At 43.6% G+C, this 24,009-nt stretch overlaps 1 protein-coding gene across 2 annotated transcripts in view; it reads left to right on the top strand.

Annotated features, from left to right (window-relative positions):
* EMILIN2 (elastin microfibril interfacer 2) overlaps positions 1-24,009 on the top strand; it is a 51,763-nt gene that overhangs the window by 10,382 nt on the left and 17,372 nt on the right. For both annotated transcript variants that reach the window (XR_006293950.1, XM_043558402.1), the window contains exons 3-4: positions 16,436-16,611; positions 21,216-23,144. Coding sequence is in view for 1 of the 2 variants with exons in the window: in XM_043558402.1 (XP_043414337.1) it covers positions 16,436-16,611; positions 21,216-23,144 (2,105 nt within the window). In the remaining variant the exon portion in view is untranslated. The remainder of the gene's footprint in view (positions 1-16,435; positions 16,612-21,215; positions 23,145-24,009) is intronic.

The raw sequence follows: 24,009 nt of genomic DNA, 5'->3' as shown, positions 1-24,009 counted from the left end.
ATCCCAACACTCTGCATCATCTTCTGGCAACTCACAAGATATTTGCGAGTCGTTCCGTTGCATTATTGCAAAAACGGCGAGATATAACCCAGATGCCTTGCTCACTGGAGGTGCAGGAGGGAAAGCAGAAACACCATCTATGGCTTGTTTCCTGAACCAAATAGCATGGCACCCTCTAAGCACCTCTTGTCAGAATCGTCACTGAGAAAATAATAATCCCAAAGAGTAGTCATCCCTTGTCATATTTTAGAATGCTAATTTATATCTTTGATGTTTTGTGTGTTATTTAATATAAATGACAATTTGGAGGCTTTATAAAAAAAGAAAATTGTTTTGACTATCTTCCTTAGTCACCGATCCATACCTTTGAAAGTACAAAAATAAATATTAGGTCTAAACCCCCAACAGATAAAGCAAATGGTTAAAGCAAAAGAGTAATCCAATATGTTAAAAAAAAAAAAAAAAACACTAAAAACTTTAGTTAGATCCTCATTTTGAAACTGTGAAAAAGACTTAATGCTGTGGTTTTGGTTTCTACTGGTAGAAACTTAGCTTAAATATAGATTTAATTTTATTTATTTATTTTTTTTAAGCTGAGCTATATTATTAGATAGTCAGGGCAAGACTATCTGGTACTTGATTTCACAGTCCTGAAGAGATTTAAGGCACCCTAATGCAAAAATGCGTGTGTGTGTGTGTGTGTGTGTGTGTGTATAATATATATATAAAATATATATTATATATTATATATATGACATATATAATATATTATATAATATATATTATACAAAACAGCTTTATCGAGGTATGATCTACATACACAAACCATACATGTTTAAAGTTGTGTAATTAAATGTTCTGATACGTGTATGCACCCTTAAAGCCAAGATCATAATCAAGACATTGAATATAACCATCTCTCCCAAAAGTTTCCTCATGCCCCTTGGCAATCCTTCCCTCCAGTTTCTCCCCACACACTCCCTAGGCAACTGCTGATCTGCTTTCCATAGATAAGTTTGCATTTTCTAGAGTTTTATGTAAATAGTCATACAGTATGTACTCTTAGGTTAGCCTTTAGCCTTTGTTCACTCCACAATTATGTTGAGGTACATCGTGTTGTACTATGTATCAATAGTTGATTACTTTGTATTGTTGAGTACTATTCCTTTGTATGCGTATACCACCATTTGTATATGGTTTTTGTAGCTGGGGACTTCCTTGTGGCAAAATGGTGTAGAAAATCATTTGTATTGATAGCAAGGTCGCTTCTCTGATTTTTCTGAAGGCAAATTAGATGGTAAATATCTAACAGATGAGAGCATAGATAAAACTATAGTGGAATAAGAAAAACGCATTTCACACTTATAACCCTGGAAAATGTTGGATTTAGGCCACATAATTAACTTAAGCCACTTCGAATTGGCAGAAAACTCAATAGGGTAAAGAAGACTTCTTTGCGGACTCTTGGTTACTCAGTTTCATTAAATAAATATTTTTGTGAAAGGACTATGTGTGGCCCAGGACTAGGCCCCATTGGGACCCAGGAAGGAACCCAACCTCTCCCTTGCCCTCCGGAAGTTCACATCCAGTCAGTGAAATGAGACATAGAGAGAAATAATTATAAAATAAAAGGTAGAAACTAGAATTGCTATACAGAAGTACAAATAGCTGAGGATGTTCAGAGGTGGAAGGAATTATTCCCAGCCAGGAGGAATCTGAGAACATGTTTGCAGGTGATGACATCTTAGCAGGGCTTTGAAAGATTGTTCTAGTTGAATATGTGCAGATTTGAGAAGACACCAGCATGAAACAAGAAAACATGGGCTGGGGCCTAGAGGTGGGAAATGAAGGGGCGTCCGCAGGCCAGGCTCCTCCCGAGGGCTGAGGGAAGGTGCTGCTCGGGGCTGTTCTCCCTGGCTGGTAGATGGTCACCTTCCTGCCAGTGTCTGTCACATCCTTTCCCTCTGTATGTGTTTCTGTGTCTGAGTTTCCTCTTATACAGACACCACTCATTGGATTAGTGAGGCCCATCCCAATGGCCTCATTTTAACTTGATTGCCTGTGTAAAGACCCTATCTTTAAATAAGGTCACATTCTGAGGGACTGGGTGGGGGTGAGGACTCTAACAAATCTTTTTGGAGATGACAATTCAACCTGTAACAGCCAGTGTTAGGAGGTTAGGCTTTATCATTTAGGCAAAGGGGAGTCATGGAAAGTTTTTGTTCTGGGACACCATCAGAACTTTGCTTCCAAATGCTGATCAGGCAATGCGTGCAAAGTAGATTTGAGCGGGGAGAAGGAGGGGTGTGGGCAAGGGGTGGTGGGAAGGGCATTGTCAGGAGACTGGCCACAGTCCATGTCGGACCTGTGCTGGGTGTGGTGGGGGAAGCAGACCAGACAATGCAGAGGTTGAGAAGCAGCGGCCCAGTCTAATGGCCAGGTGACCTCTCCTGTGTTTAAGTGCAACAGCACTGCGTGGGGGTGAGGATACATGAAGAGCTGTCACTGAGTGATCTGTGTGATCTGTTGTCAAGGGTATTGATAAAAAGGACCATGTGTTGTGAAGGAAGTCAAGATAGTTCAAGGACTGTCATTTGAAGGTTATGGCAGGATTGCCTTTGTCCCTGGGATAGTCAGCACCTCATTATTCATCACCTGTGGTCAGGAGCCAACTATAATTCTTCACATGGGCCATTGAGACCATTATTATGGAAGGAACCCATATATATTTTTTAATGTTTTTTAAAATTTATTTGAGAGAAAACGAACGAGTGGGGGAGGGGCAGAGACAGAGTGGGGGAGAGAGGAGCTAAAGCAGGTTCCACATTGACAGCAGAGAGCTGGACATGGGGCTTGAACTCATGAACCATGAAATCATGACCTGAACTAAAAGTCAGACGCTTAACTTCCTGAGCCACGCAGGCGCCCCAAGAAGGAACCCATATTTTTTAGTCTTTTTGCAAATTTTTGCCCTATGATAAATTTATATATCCTGCATGTACACGGCACACAGAGTGTATGCATTTCATTTATAAGTATTAATTTATTTTGACAGAGAAACAGCATGCATGAGCATGAGTCGGGAAGGGGCAGAGAGAGAGAATCCCAGGCAGACTTCACAGAATCATCATGGAGTCCAACATGAGGCTCGAACCCATAAACTGTGAGATCATGACCTGAGCCAAAATCAAGAATTGGGTGTTTAACTGACTGAGCCACCGAGGCGCCCCTGTGGCTTGTGTTTTTAAAATGGGAATTGTGAGGGGCGCCTGGGTGGCTCAGTCGGTTAAGCGTCCAACTATGACTCGGGTCACGATCTCGTGGTTTGTGAGTTCGAGCCCTGTATCCGGCTCTGTGCTGACAGCTCAGAGCCTGGAGCTTGCTTTGTATTCTGTGTCTCCTCCTCTCTCTGCCCTTCTCATGCTCTGTCTCTGTCCCTCAATAATAAATAAACGTTAAAAAATTAAAAAAAGGAATTGTGACACACATATAATCTTGAAAATAATTGTAAATACTGAATGAAAATATAGTGGTTTATAGCTAAAATGAGGATTTGAAATGTGATGGATTCTAGTTAAATCAATCAGGGTAATGATACAATGTAATTTCCTGAACTGGCAGTCTCAATATAACCTTTAAAAGTTTTTTGCCAAGATGTGAGTGTATGTTGACTATCTCTCTGATAGAAGAGACAGCTTTCCTTCTGTAAGAGTTCATGTTACACGATTGTAAATCAAAATTCAACTTGATTTGCTGACATGAGGCTTAGCGCAAGTGACTCTGTTTTGGTTCTGTTATCTCTCTCTCTCTCTTTTTTTTTTTTTTTTTTAACACAACTATAAAGAATGGTTTGGTGTTACTGGGAAGTTAAAATGACAAAAGACAGAACTTCATTTTGAGAAAGTTAAATTCTAAAAACATAGGGAAGTATTTTAAAGATTAATTCTGTGGCTTTGAAAATATCCTGCTTGCTTTTACATTTTGTTTGTAAAAATTGAAGCCAGTTTCAGTGAGGGCTTTCGGTGATGGGCCAGCTTAGGAACCTGCTTATTAGCAGGATGAGAACCACTATTTAAACCAAATATTTAATTGTCTTACCTAAAAAAACAAAAAAACAAAACAGCACAGTAATGCAATCTATGTCATTTTTCTTAAGAACAACAACATGATTTCAAGGAAATGGAAGCTAGCCACCTATCTTTAAAACTAGGTAATAGAGGTCAGGAGAGCCTGGGTGGCTTAGTCAGCTAAGCGTCCAACTCTTGATTTCAGCTCAGGTCATGATCTCACAGTTAGTGAATTCAAGCCCTGCATCAGGCCGCATGCTGACAGTGTGGAGCCTGCTTCGGATTCTCTCTCTGCCCCTCCTCCACTCGTGCTCGCTCGCTCTCTCTCTCTCTCTCAAAATAAATAAGCAAACTTAAAAAAAGAAAAACTAGTGTCATTTGGGCCCCCTTTCACCTCCAAGTCTATATATTTGTCTCACTCCCTTCTTAATTTGCAAGAATTGTGGATGCCCAGAAGCTTTCCTGTAGACTGGGATAGTGTCCAAGGCCAACTCTCCCATAGCCCACTGTGTATGTGGGTTCTGTGTGGCTGTCTCAGAACCCCATGGAGTTGGCCAACATACACCCGTCAGTCCCCAGAGAAAAATCCAATCCAACAAGCCTGCATGAGCAGTGAGGACTTTGCTGGACACTGTGGCAATACAAATTGTTAGAGGATGCCATAATGATGCCAACCTTGAAAATCCACTGGCCACCCTAAGTCACCTCGGAGAATAGTTCCTCTTCACTTATACCTCCTCCAGTGGCCTCCTGCTCTGTCACCCCTACCCACTTGAAAGCAAATAAGCCAAATTCTTCTTTTTGCTCACCCCCTACTTGTCCACACTTTCAGACCTGGGCTGTCACAGCCCCTTCGAAAGGAAAACCATGCTCTTTCTAAGCAGAGTGCAGGTGGATGAAACTGTCTCCACTTCCCTGTGTTAAGTGTTGATTAAAAAAACCCTAAAGTGGGGTGCCTGGGTGGTTCAATCGGTTAAGCGTCTGACTTTGACTCAGATCATGATCTTGCGGTTCATGAGTTCCAGCCCCGCATCGGGCTCTGTGCTGACAGCTCAGAGCCTGGAGGCTGCTTCAGATTCTGTGTCTCCCTCTCTCTCTGCCCCTCCCCCACTCGCACTCTGTCTCACTCTTTCAAAAATAAATACGCATTAAAAACATTTTTTTAAAACCCTAAAGTAATATTGCGTTATCCTGGACAATGTGAGAAATATGAAACTAGACTATTTTGGTACTTTTTCTCCCCAATGTCATAAATTAGAAAAGAAATACAAGTGTTCCTGTATTTTCAATTCCCCGATTATTGCTTTTACTGAGAATGAATTCGCCCAAAGGAAGAAGGTGGTGTTTTTGTATCTGCTGAGACATTCCTACTGTCTCGGGATTTTCTAGGCGTCTAAAGGACCTCACCAAGTCACAGGTGTGGTCTAAAGCTTGCCAGCATCCATAGTCTTCATCCAAAGGACCAAGATCCCTAAAGGGGAAGGTTGGATGTTGCAAACCAAGTCCAAGGAAACACAGGAAAGAGGATTTTGAATTGACTTTGAGTTTCGTGGCAGAATTTGCGGAAATGATTTTTGCCCTTAAAAAAAAAAAAAGAGGAAATAAACTAGTTATTTGGTAGTTCTGAAAGGAAAGGTTTGGATCCCCAAACCATGGGAAGTTGTATCTGTGGTGAGCATCCTGAGACAGGCTGAGGCCGGCAGATGTTCTCATGGCTCACGCTGTGGGAAACCAGAGCAAGAGCAGGAGGAGTGTCCTGAGATTCTGGCTCCAGGAACAAGGAAACATGATGTAAGCTTGAGAAGGAACAGTATAGAATTTATCTGGGGAAGCAGCCTGCAGCAGCGATGATGACCATCCTGGAAAGAATCCTGTGGGGGAATGTGGGCTTTCATTAATGGTGGATTACGATTACAGAACCCTCCAGAAAGCTGGGACAGTGAGCCTTCCCATGGTGGCTTGACTTTTGTAATGGATTTCCCAAAGTCAGGAAGTTAAAACTAAGAATGTCAATTCGTTGGAACGCATGCATAAGCTGTATTTCACGGTGCCGGCCACGCCCTGTACTTTTGGAACATGCAATGCAATGTTCCAATGCAAGCCTTCGCGGAAGGAATGTAAGAATAGCAGCTTCACTGGCTACTGGTGGCCGAGCCTCCCCTAAGCTGCTGTGGTGTTCCAGAATCCCCCTCCTTCACCACTGCAGAGACTTCCCCAGGGTGAAGTGGGTGATAATTGTAAAGAACTGGGTGGGTGTGTCGGGACAGGGGTATTACTTTTTACAAGTCTGTGTGATCCGAGCAAACTACTGAGGGGTAAAGAAGATTGCAGGTTTTGAAATCTAACTTGCCACTCTAAGTACGCGAGGAAATTAATTCAAGAGGAAACAAAAATAAGCAACTTACGATCCTGGTGTCCCCAGCAAATATATCCTTTGTACTGGGAAGCAGACAGTCTCTTGTGTGTACATTTTCATTTTGAACACATTGCTTTGGTCTAGGATCTGTTATTTTTTAAGTGTACAAACCTATCTTGTACTCTGATTTCAATCAGGGCTCATTAAGGTTTTAGTTTTGTTGGGTGCATTTTGTATTTCAGAAATATATTTGCCCGAGCATTCTGGCTTTTAACACCTAGATGAATTTGCCAACAAAGTCAAGGAAGATACTCTATTTCTTTCCTTCCATTAATTTCTCCATGCAGAGATCTAATTAAAAATGTGTCATGGAGCAGAAAAAGATAAGATGAAAATTGTGGTTTGTGTGTGTGATGTGCTTTAACCTGGAAGAAGGCCCTTTGGTTCCTTCACTTTGTCCTGTGTGGGAGACTTCTTCATCCTGTGGAAAATTAGCATTGGGAGGGACCTGGGACGGGTAGAGTCATCTCCTCGGATTGCAGAGATTGTCATTGTAGATGTACATGGTTTCAAATGGCCAAGGTTTGATTGTAAAACAGAGTGGATTGAAATCAAATTGCAAGTGTCTCTCCTGCTGGTGCAGAACCACTTTTCCTTCCCTATCATTCTGGAATCACTTCCAGTTTCAAACTTTATAGCCATTATTGCCTGACTGGATTTTCTGTTGTTACTTCCATTAAAAGCAAGTCTAGGGGCACCTGGGTGGCACAGTCGGTTAAGCGTCCGACTTCAGCCAGGTCACGATCTCGCGGTCCGTAGTTCGAGCCTTGCGTCGGGCTCTGGGCTGATGGCTCAGAGCCTGGAGCCTGCTTCGGATTCTGTGTCTCCCTCTCTCTCTGCCCCTTGCCCGTTCATGCTCTGTCTCTGTCTGTCCCCAAAATAAATAAACGTTGAAAAAAAAAAAACTAAAAAAAAAAAAAAAATTAGTTTGCTGTCTTGTCAATCTCTAAATCAGAACATGAGACCAAACTTTGTGCAAGTGAATTACTATGGAAAAGAAAGGAAATTTTGACACGTGCTACAACATGAATGAACCTTGAGGGTGAAGGAGTTCAGAGCAGACCACCCCAAACATGCCACTTTGACATATTGATTATGTTGAGCTGAAGACAGTTGAGAAAAAGCAGAGACAAGAAGAGCCCTCTGTCTTCCCTCTCTCTGTCTAAAATCAGGGTTCTATGTTTCCTGCCTGTCCTGTACCAGGCTGAAGAGAATGACCTTTGTCACTGTAGATACACAGTTGGCACCAAGATAAGTCTGCATATGCAAGCCTTACTGACATAGCCCTTATCTTCCATGAGTTTCCCCTCTAGATTTCCTAGCTATAGTCCCACAGTTTATTGCCCCTAGAAGCCCAAACCCCTTTTCCTTGGTCTAGTCACTTCACAATTTATCACCCTGTGTTAAAATGGTATATAGTCCCCTGAGTCCCACTGCTTGTTTTCACTTCTTTTCTGTGAAACCTCCATGCATGTAAAAAACATTAACATCCATACAGTTTGGATGTCTTTTCTCCTGTGAATCTGTCTTTTGTCAGTTTAATTCACAAGACTCAGAACAAACCTAAGAGGGTAGAGGAAAAGTTTTTTTTTTCTCCTACAAGGACATTATGCTAAGTGATATAAGTCAGTCGTAAAAGGACAGATGCTGTATGATTCCACTTAATATGAAGTCCCTGGGGAGGTCCAATTCACAGAGACAGAAAGTGAGATGGTGGTTGCGGGGGCCGAGGTTGGGGAGAGGGAAATGGGAAGCTGGTGTTTAATGGGTGCAGAGCTTCAGTTTGGGAAAATGAAAGGAATTCTGGGGATGGATGGGGGTGACGGTTGTGAACAATGTAAATGGACTTAATGCCACTGAACTTGGCTCTTCAAAATAGTTAAGACGTAATCTTTTTTAGGGACTGGGTTTGACTCAATTTATACCCTTGCACGCTACTCCACTCACCCCTGCCCCGTGTCCACGCAGACAGGGCTCATTCACCAGAGCAGTCTTTCCTGGATGAGGACCAGGAATGCTTCTCCATGGCTCTCTCACTGCCCTCTCTACTTCATCCTGTCTTTCAGCACTCTTCCCTGGTTAGGATTTTCCTGAACTCAGGGGGAAAATATTCTTCTTCAGCCCCCCTTACCTCCTGGTTACCACCCTATTTCTCATTTCCCATCACAAGCAAACTTGATGGAAGAGGTTTTTTGGTCTGTACCTCCTCTTGCTTATTTCATTCTTTATTCTGACCCAGCGTCCTCTCTCAACATTGATCTGAGCAGCGCTGGCTCAGTTCACCGAGAATCTCCTTGTCTTAAGAACAATATCTCTCAGTCCTTCTGTTACTCGACCCTCTCAGCAGCGCTGGAAATATGACCTTGTCTGCCTTCTTGACATACTCTTTCCCCTTTCCTTCTTAGATATTGTGGTTTCCTTGTGTCTGTCTAGCAGCATGTGCTGGCCACTTTCTGTTTGTCCCCAGATCCATTTCCTCTCCTCCTCCCTCCTGATTTTGTTCTAGGAGTCTGACCTGGATGGATTGTAATTTAATCCTTTCATGGTATTGATGAAACTGTGGCCCAGAGGTGGGAAGTTCCTTGTCTGTCACTCAGGGAACTAATGAGAAGGGCTTTTGCTTTTAGTCTAGGGATACTTACAGTTGGTTGCTGTTTCCAGAATTATCTCACTAGTACTGGTCACTGGGTTCCCTCACCATCTGGCTTCCCACTGGTCTGGCCACTGTAAGTCACCTGCCCTCTCCCTCCAAGTGAAAGTGGGCAGTGACTGTTTCCTCTACGAAAGGCCACAGCTCCTGTCCAGCAGCCTTCTCCTAATGCTCTGGTTGCAGCCTTGTCCTCTCCTGGCCCCTTTAGACCTAGGGTTGGTACATTTCTCCCATTCTTTTTTTATTATAAATTATTCAATTAATTTAAATTAAAAAAACAGTGCACCCATTTCTCCCACCCCCATCCCCTACCCTTGGCAAACACCAATCTGTTCTCTGTAACTGTAAGCTTGGTTTTTTGGTTACTTTGTGTTTTTTTGGTTTTTTTTGTTTCCACATATAAGTGATGTCATATCGTATTTGTCTTTGTCTTTGACTTATTTATTTTTTTATTTTTATCATTTTTAATTTTGTTAATGTTTATTTTTGAGAGAGAGAGTGAGAGGGAGTGGCAGAGAGAGACGGAGACCCTGATCCAAAGCAGGTTCCAGGCTCTGAGCTGTCAGTAGAGAGCCTGACTTGGGGCTCAAACCCACGAGCCATGTGATCATGACCTGAGCCACGCAGGTGCCCTTTAAATTTCTTTTTAAGTTTATTTATCTTGAGAGAGACAGATACAGCGTGAGTGGGGGAGGGGCAGAGAGAGAAGGAGAGAGAATCCCAAGTAGGCTCTGCACTGCTAGCACAGAGCCTGATGCGGGGTTTGGACTCCTAGAACCCTGACATCATGACCTGAGCCTAAACCGATTCGGGCACTTAACCAACTGAACCACCCAGGTGCCATTGACTTATTTCATTTAGCATAATACCCTCAGGTTCTATCTATGTTGTCACAGGTGGCTGGATTTCATTCTTTTTTATGGCTAAGTAATATTCCTGTGTGTGTATATGTCTGTGTGTGTACCACATCTTTATTCATCCATCCATCCATCCATCCATCCATTCAAGTGTCTATCCATGGATATGTAAGTTGCATCCTAATCTTGGCTATTGCGAGTAATGCTGCAGTGCACATGGGGGTGCAGTTATCTTTTCAAGTTAGTGTTTCTTCAGGTCAGTGTCCAGAAGTAAGGTTGCTGGATCATATGGTGGTTTTGTTTTTAATTTTTTGAGGAATCTCCATACTGTTTTCCATAGTGCCTGCTCCTGTTTACATTGCCACCAACAGTGCACCAGGGTTCCCTTTTCTCCACATCCTCACCAACACTTACTATTTCTTGTCTTTCTTGACACCAGCCACACTGACAGGTGTGAGGTGATATCTCATTATGGTTTTGATGTGCATTTCCCCGATGAGTAATGATGTTGAGCACCTTTTCATGAACCTGTTGGCCATCTGGATGTCTTCTTTGGAAAAATGTCTATTCAGATCCTCTGCCTACTTTTTAAACATATATATATATATATATACACACGTATACTACTTTTTATGCCTACTTATATGCCTACTTTTTAAGCATATATATATGCATATATATATATATACATATACATATATATATATACACACATACATTCACTCACAGTTTGCTTTAAGTTGTATGAGTTCTTTATGTATTTGGATATTAGCCCCTTATCAGATCCAGGATTTGCAAATATTTTCTCCCATTCAATAGGTTGCATGTTTATTATGATGGTTTCCTTTGCTGTGCAGAAGCTTTTCAGTTCAATGTAGTCCCACTTGTTTATTTTATGTTATGGGTATTTTACCCACATGTTATACGTATTTACCACAGTTAAAAACAAAAGTCAGTTACCATGTCTGGATGTGGAAAACTTGGTGTAGTACCTGAATGCCAGATAACCGAGTCTGCCTTGGATGTGCATCCTGAAAACTCCATGAAATGACTTCTTGCTTGTATGTACATGCTGACTTTGTCCCAGATCAGTGGTTATCCCTTCAGGCCTAGGATGCTCCCTACAAAAGAGAAGGAGGCACCTCTTCTTTCTAGCTTCCTTCTCCATCCTGAGAGTCCATTCCAGTCAATACTGTACAGGACCACTCGTGGGATGAAGCAAGAAGAGTTGGCTCCGGGGCTTTGGGGACAAGCCAGTGCCTGGAAGAAAGAGAGGAATTTACTAGAAAGTCTGTTCTTGGGAGGAATCCCAGTCAGTGGGGCACCGGGCTGTAGATTTGTGCACTGTTAGTGGCATGAATCAAATAAGAAGTTACAGGCGAATACTAAATGCAGGGAAATGAGCCTTACCTTGTAGAACAGCTGTCTACATGATCCTCTGCCAGTGATGTGTGGCTATTTCTGAAAAGCCTCCTACTGGCAACCCGGAAGGAATGTGGGAGGAGAGAGAAGATGGGTGGGTGTGAGATAGGAATGAAGAGATGAACAGATGTGTGCCCATTGCCATTCCCTTGATAGTCTCATGAAGGTCTAGGCCAGCTCTGTCCCGGAGACCTCCCTGTAATGACTGAGATGTTCATGCTAATACTGCATGTGGCTACTGAGCACCTCAAATGTGGCCAACGTGACTGAGGAAATGAATGTTCAATTTTGTTTACTTTTAATCACTTTAGATTAAAATAACCACACCTGATTAATGGCTATATAACTGGACAACACCACTGAAGGTCACCTTCTGGTGTGTGATTCTTGCCCTAACTCATTATGACCCGAGGACTCTGGAGCTTGATTTCGTTCTGGGAAGACTTAGGAATTCACATCGGTTGGGGTTAGACCTGAGGACAACTCTGGGGCTTTTAATATGGACATTGGATTCCCCAAAACCATGTCAAAAGTAGACTTAGTATCATTCATTATTGTTTGATTAATGATTAATACTTCATTCTTTATTGAGCACCTACAATAGGACAGATTGCTGTCTTTAAAAATGGGGATGTTGTAGAGAACAAAACCAACAGGAATTCTTGCCCTCGTAGGGCTTATGGTCTGTGAAAAGACAAACACTGAACAAGTGTGAACCAAAGCGTATTATCAAAGAATACGTTATCTGTCAGTAGGAAGAAGTCTTTATCGGGGGGTGATAGATGTCCAATGGAGGCACAATCGTTTTGTCATATTTTGTTTTAACGTGTACATTCCAGTCATATGGTCCCTGAACCCTGATTCAACTTTTCCAGTCCTTTTCTTGCCACCTTCCTTGTCAGGAGAATCTTCTGGGTTGATCTAATATTACACATTAGACACAGTGGATGAACTCCTAAAAATGGTGAACCCTTGTTCCCTACCCCACCCCCACCCCAAAAGGGTTTCAGAGGTAGATGGTGGGGGAGGAGAGTTGAGGAGAGGCTGAGTTGCAGAGTGCTGGCTAGTGTGGGGGCAGGCTCGGGCTGCCAACCCCCCTCCCCACCGGGAGCCCCCAAGAGCACCTGAGGCAGCTGTGGCCAGGGCTCCCCTGGGAGACAGGATTTTGTTACAGTCCCTGCCCAAGACTGGGATGGGGGCCAAGGCTGTAGCCTGAATCATCCTTCCAGCTTTAGCCCAGCACCGCCTTGACTCTGTCCCTTTGGCTATCAGTCCCTCAGCTGGGTGCAGTCAGCTGATTCACTAAGTGTCCCTGGGGCACCTTCTGTGTGCTTATAGCCCATGGGCCCTTGGAGTTAACACTTGGGCTGCTTTCGGTCGATTCACTTCCCCTGCCTGGTTGCCTCAGAGGCTCCAAGCTCCCGTGAGGAGGGAGGGCCTATGGGTGCCCTGACTTATGGGCTGCACTTCTCAACTTGACAGTTACTTGGGGAGTTTTTGAAAGGTACACATGCCTGGACACCCCTGCCCCCAGGCCAGTTAAATTAGAATTTTGAGTGTAAAGACGTGAGCTTTTTTTTTAAAGCTCCCTATCGGGGATATTGTCCTGCAGAGCACTGAGGGACAGAAGGAGGATCTGGGCATCATGCTGTGTTCCTCCCATCCTCTGGAGGACCTACTGGCTGGCTCTGATGGAGGCAGGAACCCGTTTCTGTAGGGAAAATCCCAGTGGGGCTGTGGGGTTGCACAACCCTACCTCTTTCCCTCACATCCCCCAGATTGAGGACCCATGGCCGCCTCTGGGATCTATGTCCCTGTGCATGGAGCAGTCGGAACGTGAGCTTTCCCACGGCTGGAGGTGGCCGCCTGATCACTTCCAGCTGTCATCACTAGCCAGGAAGGCCTCTTCCACACGCTGGACTTAAAACTCTGTTAGAAATGCTGTCAACCTGAACTCCATTGCCGCAAACCGGAAACCCTACAGCAAGCCGATAGGCAGAGGGTGGGAGTGGGGAATGTGCGTGGGGCTGGAGAGGAAGGCAGGAACTCCAGGGAACTTTCCTAAGTTATGAGCTGGCTCCAAAATAATAACTGCCTTTAAAGAAAATAATGAGGTGTGTTGGAAAGGCAAGCACTTTCTTACACTCAGCTCTGGTTGGGGCTGAGGCCTCTGGGTGGGGGGTGCGGGTCGCAGGCTCAGGGTTTGCTCTCCTGGTCCCTCGCAGCCGCGTCCAAAAGGGTTTGCTATGGGCTGTCATCTGCTGGCACGTGTACAAAACCCGAGAGCAAACACATTTTCACATTCAGTCTTAAATGCTCAGAGGAACCAAGTTTTTCTGAGATTACACATTTTTGCAGCATTATGCTATACTTGAACATGCAAAACAATGAAGTGGAATTTTTTCTTTCTTTCTTCTTCTTCTTTTTTTTTTTTTAGCATATGTGCTGCTGAGGCAAGCACTCTTGATTTTTTTTTTAATAGTTTTTAGGACCACACAGGGACTTTTTTGGTAGGTTGGGTGCTAGGGGGCTGGGGGCTAATGTGGACCGTGTCAGATGTTCAGACAAGTGTTTGCTGAATGGGGATGGCAGCTGTCCTTTGACCTTGCTTACACAGCCTTCTGGAATATCTCTGGGTGGGTGGAGTTCTCTCCACCCGAGTCTCTGCTTCTGTGTGCTGGGAGGACCGTCTGGGGTACAGGGGCAAACACTTGGGTTTAAATCCCAGCCCTGGCCCTTCCTGACGGTTGGAACTTGGACAGGTCACTTAACCTCTGTGAGCCTCTGTTTTCCCATTTGTGGAAAGGGGAAACTCTATAAATAGTTAGGCCTTAATGGGGTGTGTGGTGGCAATAAGAGGGAATAAATAACCTAGAAGCGAGGTCTTGCTCCATGCCCCCCCCCCTTTTCTGTTTCATTCATTCGGCTTTGTCTTCTGTTTTTTTTTTTTTTTTTTTTAATTTTTTGGGACAGAGAGAGACAGAGCATGAACGGGGGAGGGGCAGAGAGAGAGGGAGACACAGAATCGGAAACAGGCTCCAGGCTCTGAGCCATCAGCCCAGAGCCTGACGCGGGGCTCGAACTCCCGGACCGCGAGATCGTGACCTGGCTGAAGTCGGACGCTTAACCGACTGCGCCACCCAGGCGCCCCGGCTTTGTCTTCTGTTTTAAAAAAGTCTCCCTCTGGGGCTTCTCAAAATTTGTGTCCCCAGGCCACACTGCAAACCAAGTAAATAGAATCTCTGAGGGTGAGAGCCAGGCATCTGCAGTTTTTCACTCTTCCCTAGTGATTCTGACACTCAGCTAAGGTTTGGAACCACTGCCCTAGAAGGGCCGGTGAACCAGGGACAGAGACAGGTGTTGGGACACTAACATTTGCGTCAGTGCTGTCCTCAGGGCCTTCTGGGAATTCCAGAGGATCACCTTGGGTCCTGGCGATGGGGGAGTTCCTTACACCTAAAGTTTTAGTTGTCATGGTTTTGACCCTCAGGAAGGATGCCAAAAGCCCATTACATTTACTAATTTGCAATTTTCTTGGGAGTGTGACTTTGAACTACACCCTCAGCAAGGCTGGTGCTGAGGTGGAGTCACCTGACCGGCACCAGTCCCCACGGGCCCCCCAACGCCCCTCTGAGCAGCACACAGTCCTAGGAAGTGACAGAGAGCTGATTCCTTTCAGGGAATTGGCCCCCAAGGAGGAGGGCAGCTGCTAGTGCTGGTGTTCACAGTGAAGAGACAGTGAGGACGTTCTAGAGAGCCATGCTTCCAAGCTGGAAGAAGAAGCTGGGATAAGTTAAGGAGTGGCCCGCATCTGTGCTGTGAGCAGGGGCACCTGGGGGTGTTAGACCCCTGCATCCATCCTCTGAGTGTACGGGGGGCTGCTGGGTTGCCACTCTCTGGCCCAGGCCCAGCGCTGGGTCTGGAGGACTTTACAGCTATCACAAGAATCTCGGTGTGATATGCACGTGCATGGGGGAACGTGCACTTAAAAAGGGATCCTTATTTCTACCATTAGCTCTACAAATCAGGGAATCTTTTTATTTTTTATTTTTATTTATGTATTTTTATAATCGTTTTTTAAATGTTCATTTTATTTTTGAGAGAGAGACAGCGCAAGCAAGTGAGGGGCCGAGAAAGAGGGAGACAGAGGATCTGAAGCGGGCTCTGTCCTAACAGCACAGAGCCCAACGTGGGGCTCGAACTCACCAATGGTGAGATCGTGACCTGAGGTGAAGTCGGATGCTTAACCAACTGAGCCACCCAGGTGCATCTTTTTAAAAAGGTCTGGACACAGCTAGCATAAGGTGCCCTCTCTGAAGGCTCATGGCCTGCTGCCTTTGCAGGAAGGAAGGTGCCAAGATGAAAGCACAAATGCTATGGAGATGAAGGTGTCAGGGAGGTTTCTTTAAAATACAAAAAAAAAAAGGGGGTGCCTGGGTGGCTCAGTCGGTTGAGCGTCCGAATTCGGCTCAGGTCATGATCTCATGGTTCGTGGGTCCGAGCCCCGCATCAGGCTCTGTGCTGACAGCTCAGAGCCTGGAGCCAGCTTCCGATTCTGTGTCTCCCTCTCTCTCTGCTCCTCAACTCGTGCTCTCTCTCTCTTTCAAAAATAAACAAACATTTAAAAATAAATAAAATACAAAACAAATGACACTGAGTTACCCCAGAAAAAAAATCTCCACAAAGCAGTGAATTGTGGAACAAAAATTTGTGTGCGAAACAAAAGCTCAGTTTTAGGAATCGCGGGGCCAGGCTTTTCTAGGTTGTCTGTCTTTCTGGCCTTTAGTGGGAGGGCAGCTGAGTGCAGGTGGGTTGAAGATGGATAAAGGAGGCCAGTCCGATTTTGGCTGAGCCCCAGGCATCAGGGCTGGACTGAAAAGACCAGTGGTCCCTTCTGGGTCAGTGTGGAGAGGGCAGGCAGAGCCCTGAGTGACCTGGATCCTCTTCATTCGGGTACAAGTCAGGGGGGCCCGGGGCGCTGGCAATAGCCAGTAAAGAGAGATGCCACCCTTTTCCTCGGCAGGTATCGTGTGAACTTCAGACCCAGATACGTCACCAAGTACAAGACGGTGACTCAGTTGGAATGGAGGTGCTGCCCTGGCTTTAGAGGGGGAGACTGCCAGGAAGGTCCCAGGGACCCTGTGAAGACTCCTCGCCCCACGCCCGCTCGGCCTCGAAACAGCGTGAAGAAAGCCACAGGTAACTTCTTTGTGCTTCCCTGTGCATGGCCACCACTGATCTTTCCAGTGCTTCTGCAGACCGTAGGATTTATGATTTAGAATGTGGAGCTCTCCAGGGTCTTCCAGTAACACGCATGTATGCCTACAGTAGACACATGTGGCATACAAATTTATTTGCAGAAGCAGTAGCAATCAGAATACAGTTTTGTTTTGATTTGTTTTGTGTGGCAAGTAAATTGCTTTGTTAGGGCTGGTTTCTGAAAGCAAAGGATTTGGCAATCAGCATAGGGGAGGCTGATGGTTTCAGACTGGGGTAGTGTGGGCACAGATGCGAAGAGATTCATATGTAGCGATGCTTTGTTTTTACTTTTTGTCTACAAGTTCCCATAGATCTGAATTTGAAGAAACTAATTGTTTTAAAAATAGGTGAATCAGGGGCACTTGGGTGGTTCAGTCGGTTGAGTGTCAACTTCAGCTCAGGTCACAATCCCGTGGTTCATGGGTTCGAGCCCCGCGTCTGGCTCTGTGCTGACAGCATAGAGTCTAGAGCCTGCTTCAGATTCTGTGTCTCCCTCTCTCTCTGCCCCTCCCGTGCTCACATTCTGTCTCTGTCTCTGTCTCTGTCTCTGTCTCTGTCTCTGTCTCTCTCTCAAAAATAAATAAACATTAAAAAAAAATAGGTGTATCAGAATCATCCTCATTCTGTTTGGGGTGAGAGATTTGCAAAGGTAAGCCCCAAGTTCAATGTATCCAGTGAAGTTGTTCTTAAATTTGTTTGTGAATTTTTTTGGAAGTAGCACAAATTCAGTGAATAACTAAGAAAGCAATGATAATTTTCACCTTTGCTTTTAATTATAACATCAATAGAATGACTTTTATGGCTAAAAATTTTCTGTCCTTTTATTCTATGTCACTTTATCTTTCCTCTTTTTTAAGTTGAGTGAGAATAAATGTAACCTAGATTTTCTTACCAATTTGATGTTTAAGTTGTCTTGAAATGATTATGTTTTCCCATGAAGTATTGTCAATTTTGAAACTTGTAGTGTTTCCCCATATTGTTTGTAAAATAGATTTTAAAATAATTTCTATGACAAAAGTAATATATATCAATTATAGAATCTTCATAAAGTCTAGGGGAATATCTAGTTACACATAATCTCACTGCTAACATTTTGTTATCACACATTACTCTCCTTCCTATATCCGCTTGTACATGTCGTTAAGGAAAATTCACTTATTCATCCCACACATGTTTATTGGGCTCCTTCATCTGGCAGGCTCTATACTAGACACTTGGGAAAAATGAAAAACAAGGTAGACAAGTCCCTGAACTCATGAAAGGCAAACATCAGACATGTAATTGCAATACGTCCTGATAGGTACTATGATGGGCTCACATGAAGGGGATCTGTTGGATCATAATAGGTTACTTTTGTTTTATTTTTATTTTATACAAGTTTAAACCCGTAAGAGTTGAATAGCTTTAAAAGGACTATTAGGAAAGCAGTGACCTCCCTTTCTCCCCCACTTTCCCTTCCCAGGGGTAATTACTTTAAACTCTTTAGATGGTCTTTTGGAATTTACCTCCATATCTATTTTTCAAGTTTATTTATTTTATTTTATCTTGAGAGAGAGAGAGCGCCTGTGTGTGTGCGTACCATGTGTGTATGAGTGGGGGAGAGGCAGAGAGAGGGAGAGAATCCCAAGCAGGCTAGCACAGAGCCTGCGGCATGGCTTGAACTCATGAACTATGAGATCATGACCTCAGCCAAAATCAAGAGTCAGATGTTTAACCTACTGAGCCATCCAGGCTCCCCAACCTCCCTATCTATTGACTTCTCATTATGGAAGGTGAAATTATGACTCCTTTTCATCTGCTTTCCAGCACATGGTTCCTATACCCTCATCCTTTCCATACCGTTTATACCAGATTTTTAATTTACTTAATACTTCTTATTTACGTTGTGGTAACTAGGTAGATAATGTGTACAGCTGAGCTATGTAGTATGCTATGAATCTGTTGGCTTTCCTATATAGCTTTTTGGTTTTTTTAGAGTTAGTGATTGTTTTATATTTTTCTTTGCTTGTTTTTTTTTTTGTTTTTTGTTTGTTTGTTTGTTTGTTTGTTTGTTTGTTTTTTATGTCTTTGTCCCTATTTTAACCCGAACTGTCCTCAGGGTGATTATTTAGATGTCCTCTCATTATGTTCACACACATCAGTTTCACCTTCCTGGAGCAATCACCACCAGGACTGGTCATCCTCTTTTCCTTGTTCACAGCTGCCAGCCTGTGATCTTACTGTTTCCCTCCCACCGATTCCCTGTTTCCTATACTCTTTGATTGTTCTCAATGTACTCCCTTGTTTTGGTAGAGCACATTCTCCAGTAGTTTTATGAGAAGATTATATGGGATGTACACTTCCTAATATTTTATAGTCTGAAAATATTTTTATTCTACTTTAGAGTTCTAGATTGGAAATAATTTTCCTTTGGAATTTTGAAAGCATCACTCCCTTTTCTTCTAGCTTCCAATGCAGCTGTTAAAATGCCCAAAACCATTCTGATTCCTAATTTTTATATGTGACGTGGTTCTGTTTTTTGTTTTGTTTTGCCATTTTAGTGGGATTTCAGAAGGCAATGAAAGGAAATGCTTATCCTTAATCCACTATCATTGTAAAGAACATACAATTTTAGAACTAATTTTTACATTTAATCTATAATGAACAACCATTCATTAAATAGTTTGCAGTATCACTTAATGGCTTTGAGAGTGTGATTATTTGAACACAGTCCCCTACTGTTGGTCACTTAGGTTGTTGGTAGTTTTTTATAGATAGTATTTGAATAAACATTTTTTTCTGTTACTATTTTGGATTCATCTCTGATTATTTACTTGAATAAACTTCTAGAAGTGTAATTGTTGGGGCAAAGGGATTCTGAGATTTTGATACTTACTGCCAAGTTATCCTTCCAAAAAGTTGTAGCAATTTCCACAGTCACCAGGAATATGTAGAAGAAGCATTTCCTCACGTGCTGTTCTTCCCTCTTCTCCTGCCCTTTGCTTTTATTTCCTTTGCTCAGAAAGGCATTTCATTTGTAAGTGATTCAACAACTTGTTTTTTCCTCCTGGTGTCTTGAGGTAGAATACATGTTTCAGTGTGGAAAATAAGGTGTTCTTTATAGTTCTCTGCTTGAGAGTTTGGCCATCTGACTTCCAGTCTTGATTTTACCACAAAGCTGATTTTCATGAATAATAGCTGTTGTTATGGTTGTGTGCAAAGGTTTAGGGGAGGAAAAAACAACGTTAAAGTCAAATATCTACAACATTCTACATTTACTTCTAGCGCTTGTTCAGTGTACCTTAATGCATTTTATTTCATTGCAATCTCTATGTTATGTTTGATTTTTTTCCATCCTTTATGATAGTCTCTGTATCATCTCCAGGCTTGTCGATGTTAGCCCCTTTCTAGTATTCCTTGCATCCTACTGTGAGTTCAGGGGTGTGGTTTGCTGTCAGGTTCCTACTGCCTCACGTTTCAATAATTTTGTTTTTGGTTAGTTCATCTATCTCTGTATCTATCACTTTATTTTCATTTTAGGACTCATCACAGTCATCCTTATTAACTTTTTTTAAATTTCTTTTGGACTATTTCCTTGGAAGTATATTTCTCAGAGTAGGATTATCAAAAAGTCGATGTTTATATTCTTTGGTTTAGTGAATCTTAGTATATATGACCACATGGCTTTATTGTTAGGAGGTGACAGTAGAGTCACTGCTTTATCCCTCTTTAGCTTTTAGTTTCCCCAGCTGCATAACAGTGCTAAACAATGTCTATGAGACTTTGTTAGCATAGCGATGCTAACAAAAGTAAAATAACATTTAGGAGTTGCTTGGAGAATAATTGACTGCTTAATATGATATCATATCACCCAACAGCTAATGGGTGGATATCACTAAAGTGGCTTCTTGTGGTTTTACAGTATGTAGTCAACCATTGGGGTGTGGCTGCAGCTCACTAATGTGAGAATGATGTGTTCATATGACAAAGTAGATTAAGAATATTTCCCTTTAGGGGCGTGTGGGTGGCTCAGTTGGTTGAACACCCTGATTTGGACTCAGGTAATGATCTCACAGTTTGTGAGATCGAGTCCCGTGTTGGGGTCTGCACTGATAGTTTGGGACCTGCTTGGGATTCTTTGTCTGTCTGTCTGTCTGTCTCTCTCTCTCTCTCTCAAAAATAAATAAATAAACTTAAAAAAAATTTCCCTTTAGAGTGAAAGAGACCATGGACTGCCTACTATGTACCATGTACTACATATTCTCTCAACAACCCTAAAAGGGAAGATAGTACCTCAGCTTCATAGATGAGGGGATTATTGTTCACAGAAGTTAATTAACTTGCTCCAGGGCAGACAGTAAACAACAGAGCCAGAATGCAAAGGGAGGCCTATTTGACTCAAAGGCCATAGTCTTTTTCTCTCTACCACAATAATTGCCTATGGTGAGAGGGGATCTATAAGTGAAGGTTTAAGTGCATTCCTTAAGTACCCTGTTTATTGTCTTTGCAGAAAATGGGAAAAGGTAGAACTTGTTAAGTCATGTCCAACTCTTTCTTTGTAACAGATAATGAACCAAGCCAAGTCTCAGAGCCCAAGAAGATTTTGCCACCAACTCGTGCCACAGAACCAAGTCAAGTCATAGATCCAAAAGAGGGGGCGCAAGAACTTCAGGAAAAAAAAATCCAGGTGCTTGAGGAGAAGGTTCTCCGACTCACAAGAACAGTTCTTGATCTCCAGTCTTCCATTGCTGGAGTGAACGAAAACCTCAAACATGCCGTTCAGGATGATGCCAGCAAAATGCTGGCTTCATGGCTCAGTAATCTGCATCCCCAGCCAGTGCCTGACAGTGCCATTGGTGGAGACACAGAAACTGTCCAGCTTCCTGATGTCCTCAACAATAAGGAATCTGGCATGAAGGACATCAAATCCGAATTGGCCGAGGTCAAGGATGCTCTGAAGACCAAGAGTGACAAGCTGGAAGAGCTGGATGGGAAAGTGAAGGGGTATGAAGGACAGCTCAAACAGCTCCAGGAGGCTGCCCAGGGCCCTACGGTGACCATGACGACCAATGAACTCTACCAAGCCTATGTTGATAGTAAGATTGATGCCCTGAGAGAGGAGCTCATGGAAGGAATGGACAGAAAGCTGGCCGACCTGAAGAACTCATGCGAGTACAAGCTGATTGGTCTCCAGCAGCAGTGTGATGATTATGGGAGCAGCTACCTGGGAGTGATTGAGCTAATAGGAGAGAAGGAAACAAACCTGAGAAAAGAAATAAACGATCTTCGAGACCGGGTACAAGATCCTTCAGCTCGGTCCAACTGCTGTAATAGTGAAAAGAATGGTGACTTTGGGCCACAGATCAAGATGTTAGACCAGAAAATTGAAAGGGTTGCTGAAGCCACCAGAATGCTGAATGCACGCCTGGACAATGAATTTGACCGCCTTGTAGTTCCAGAGCCAGATGTGGACTTTGATGCACGATGGAATGAACTAGATGCGAGGATCAATGTGACAGAAAGGAATGCGGAAGAACATTGCTTCTACATTGAAGAAACCCTTCGGGGGACCATTAATGGTGAGGTAGATGACTTGAAGCAACTTCTTGATCAGAAAATCCAGTCTCTGGAAGAGCGCCTGGGGAGTGTTCTCCTGGAGGTGGCCAATAGCACTGATGCAGAACTCATCCCCCCAGCCTCAGCCCTGCCAGGTGTGTCAGGGGCTGGGAGCAAACAGGTCATGATAGAGTTAAACCACCTGAAGAGCAAAGTTCAAGTTGTTGAGGATATTTGCCTGCAGAACTTTCAGGGAGAGCCTCATGGGATAGAAGATACTTTGCCAAACGGAGAAGAACACATAGCGGGTGATAGTTTGAACCTTTTGAAATCTCTGAATGACACAATGCATAGGAAGTTTCAAGAAACCGAACGTAGCATCCAGAAACTTCAACAGGATTTTAGTTTTCTTTATTCTCAACTAAACCACACAGAAGACGATGTGAATCATCTCCAGAAGGAGCTAAGCAGTTGTAGAGAAGGTAAAAATGCTGCAGTGGGGGGGCTCTCTAAGGGGGGTGAGAAGGACAGGACGGTGGAGCCCCTCCCGTCTCCCCAGGACCCCATGGCTCATTGCTGCAGCCACCTGGAGGAGAGGTGGCAGCGGCTGCAGAGCCAGGTCCTCTCTGAACTGGACACTTGTAAGGAGAACACACATGGGGTCCAGAGGGACGTGTCCGTGGTTGAGAGCAGGGTGTCTCATATGGAGAAAGCCTGCAGCAAGCTGGACTCCATCTCCGGAAGTCTTCAGAGGATCAAGGAGGGGCTCAACAAGCATGTCAACAGCCTCTGGAGTTGTGTCAGGCAGATGAATGGGACACTCCGGTCACATTCCAGAGACATATCTGGCCTGAAGAATTCAGTCCAGCAGTTCTATAGCCATGTTTTCCAGATTTCTACTGACTTGCAAGACCTGATCAAATTTCAGCCATCAGCAAGTAAGTTGCCCGTTACTATCCCATTTCTTGTATTTGTTCGCAGCATGCATTATGCTAGATTTTGGATGGTCTGTGGAGTTCACTACATCAGTGCTACCCAAAGTGTGGTTCGTAGATTGGTGCCAGTTTGTGAATCACTGGTGCTGAGTGGCAACGAGATAAAAACGAACATCGAGAGTTAGTATTTAGAAACTTTTATTTAAAACAATTTGACATCACTGCAGGATTCAGGAACACCATCTGTGCATTTTACAAAAGTTATCAGTCCACAACAAGTTGAAAATGAAACTGCTCCTTTGCCACAGAGGAAGAGGGCAAGATGTGGATCTATATATACTGTCATGTTGGGGAGCTTAGAGTTGGGGTCAGATTTTTGGCCTAACAACTTGGAGCACTGGCTACTTAGGGAGACTCCCATTTGCTTATCTGTTCACTTCTCTATAAGCAGTGCCTTTTGTTTGCTGGTGTCATTATAATCTTTGTCATCATTATCTTTGGGCCACCTCCTGTCTCCTGAAATCTAAGGTCTAGATGATGGCAGATAGAATACGGTCATATTCCTTTCCAAAGACCATGGACAAAAAGCATTTTAGGGGCAGTAACTGTTTAAAGCCGTTTGGTGCTTACAACAAGGAAGCATATCAGTTGTGTTTAGGCAAAGCTTGCTGCACACTAGACACGGAGCAAATGATTGTTGAATGAATGAATGAGTGGTTCCTTAATAACATGAAACAATATATTCAACAAAGTTAATTTCCTTGTTCCTTGAGCGTTTAGCACATCATCCATGAGGGACATAGCTTCTCTTATACCTGGATTCTTTCATGTAGGTGGCCTCAATAATGAGACAGCCTTTTCTAATTGG

The sequence above is a fragment of the Prionailurus bengalensis genome, chromosome D3 (genome assembly GCF_016509475.1).
Source record: "Prionailurus bengalensis isolate Pbe53 chromosome D3, Fcat_Pben_1.1_paternal_pri, whole genome shotgun sequence".
Lineage (NCBI taxonomy): Eukaryota > Metazoa > Chordata > Mammalia > Carnivora > Felidae > Prionailurus > Prionailurus bengalensis.
Note: the sequence above shows the minus strand (reverse complement) of the source record. Positions and strands in the feature narration are given on the sequence as shown.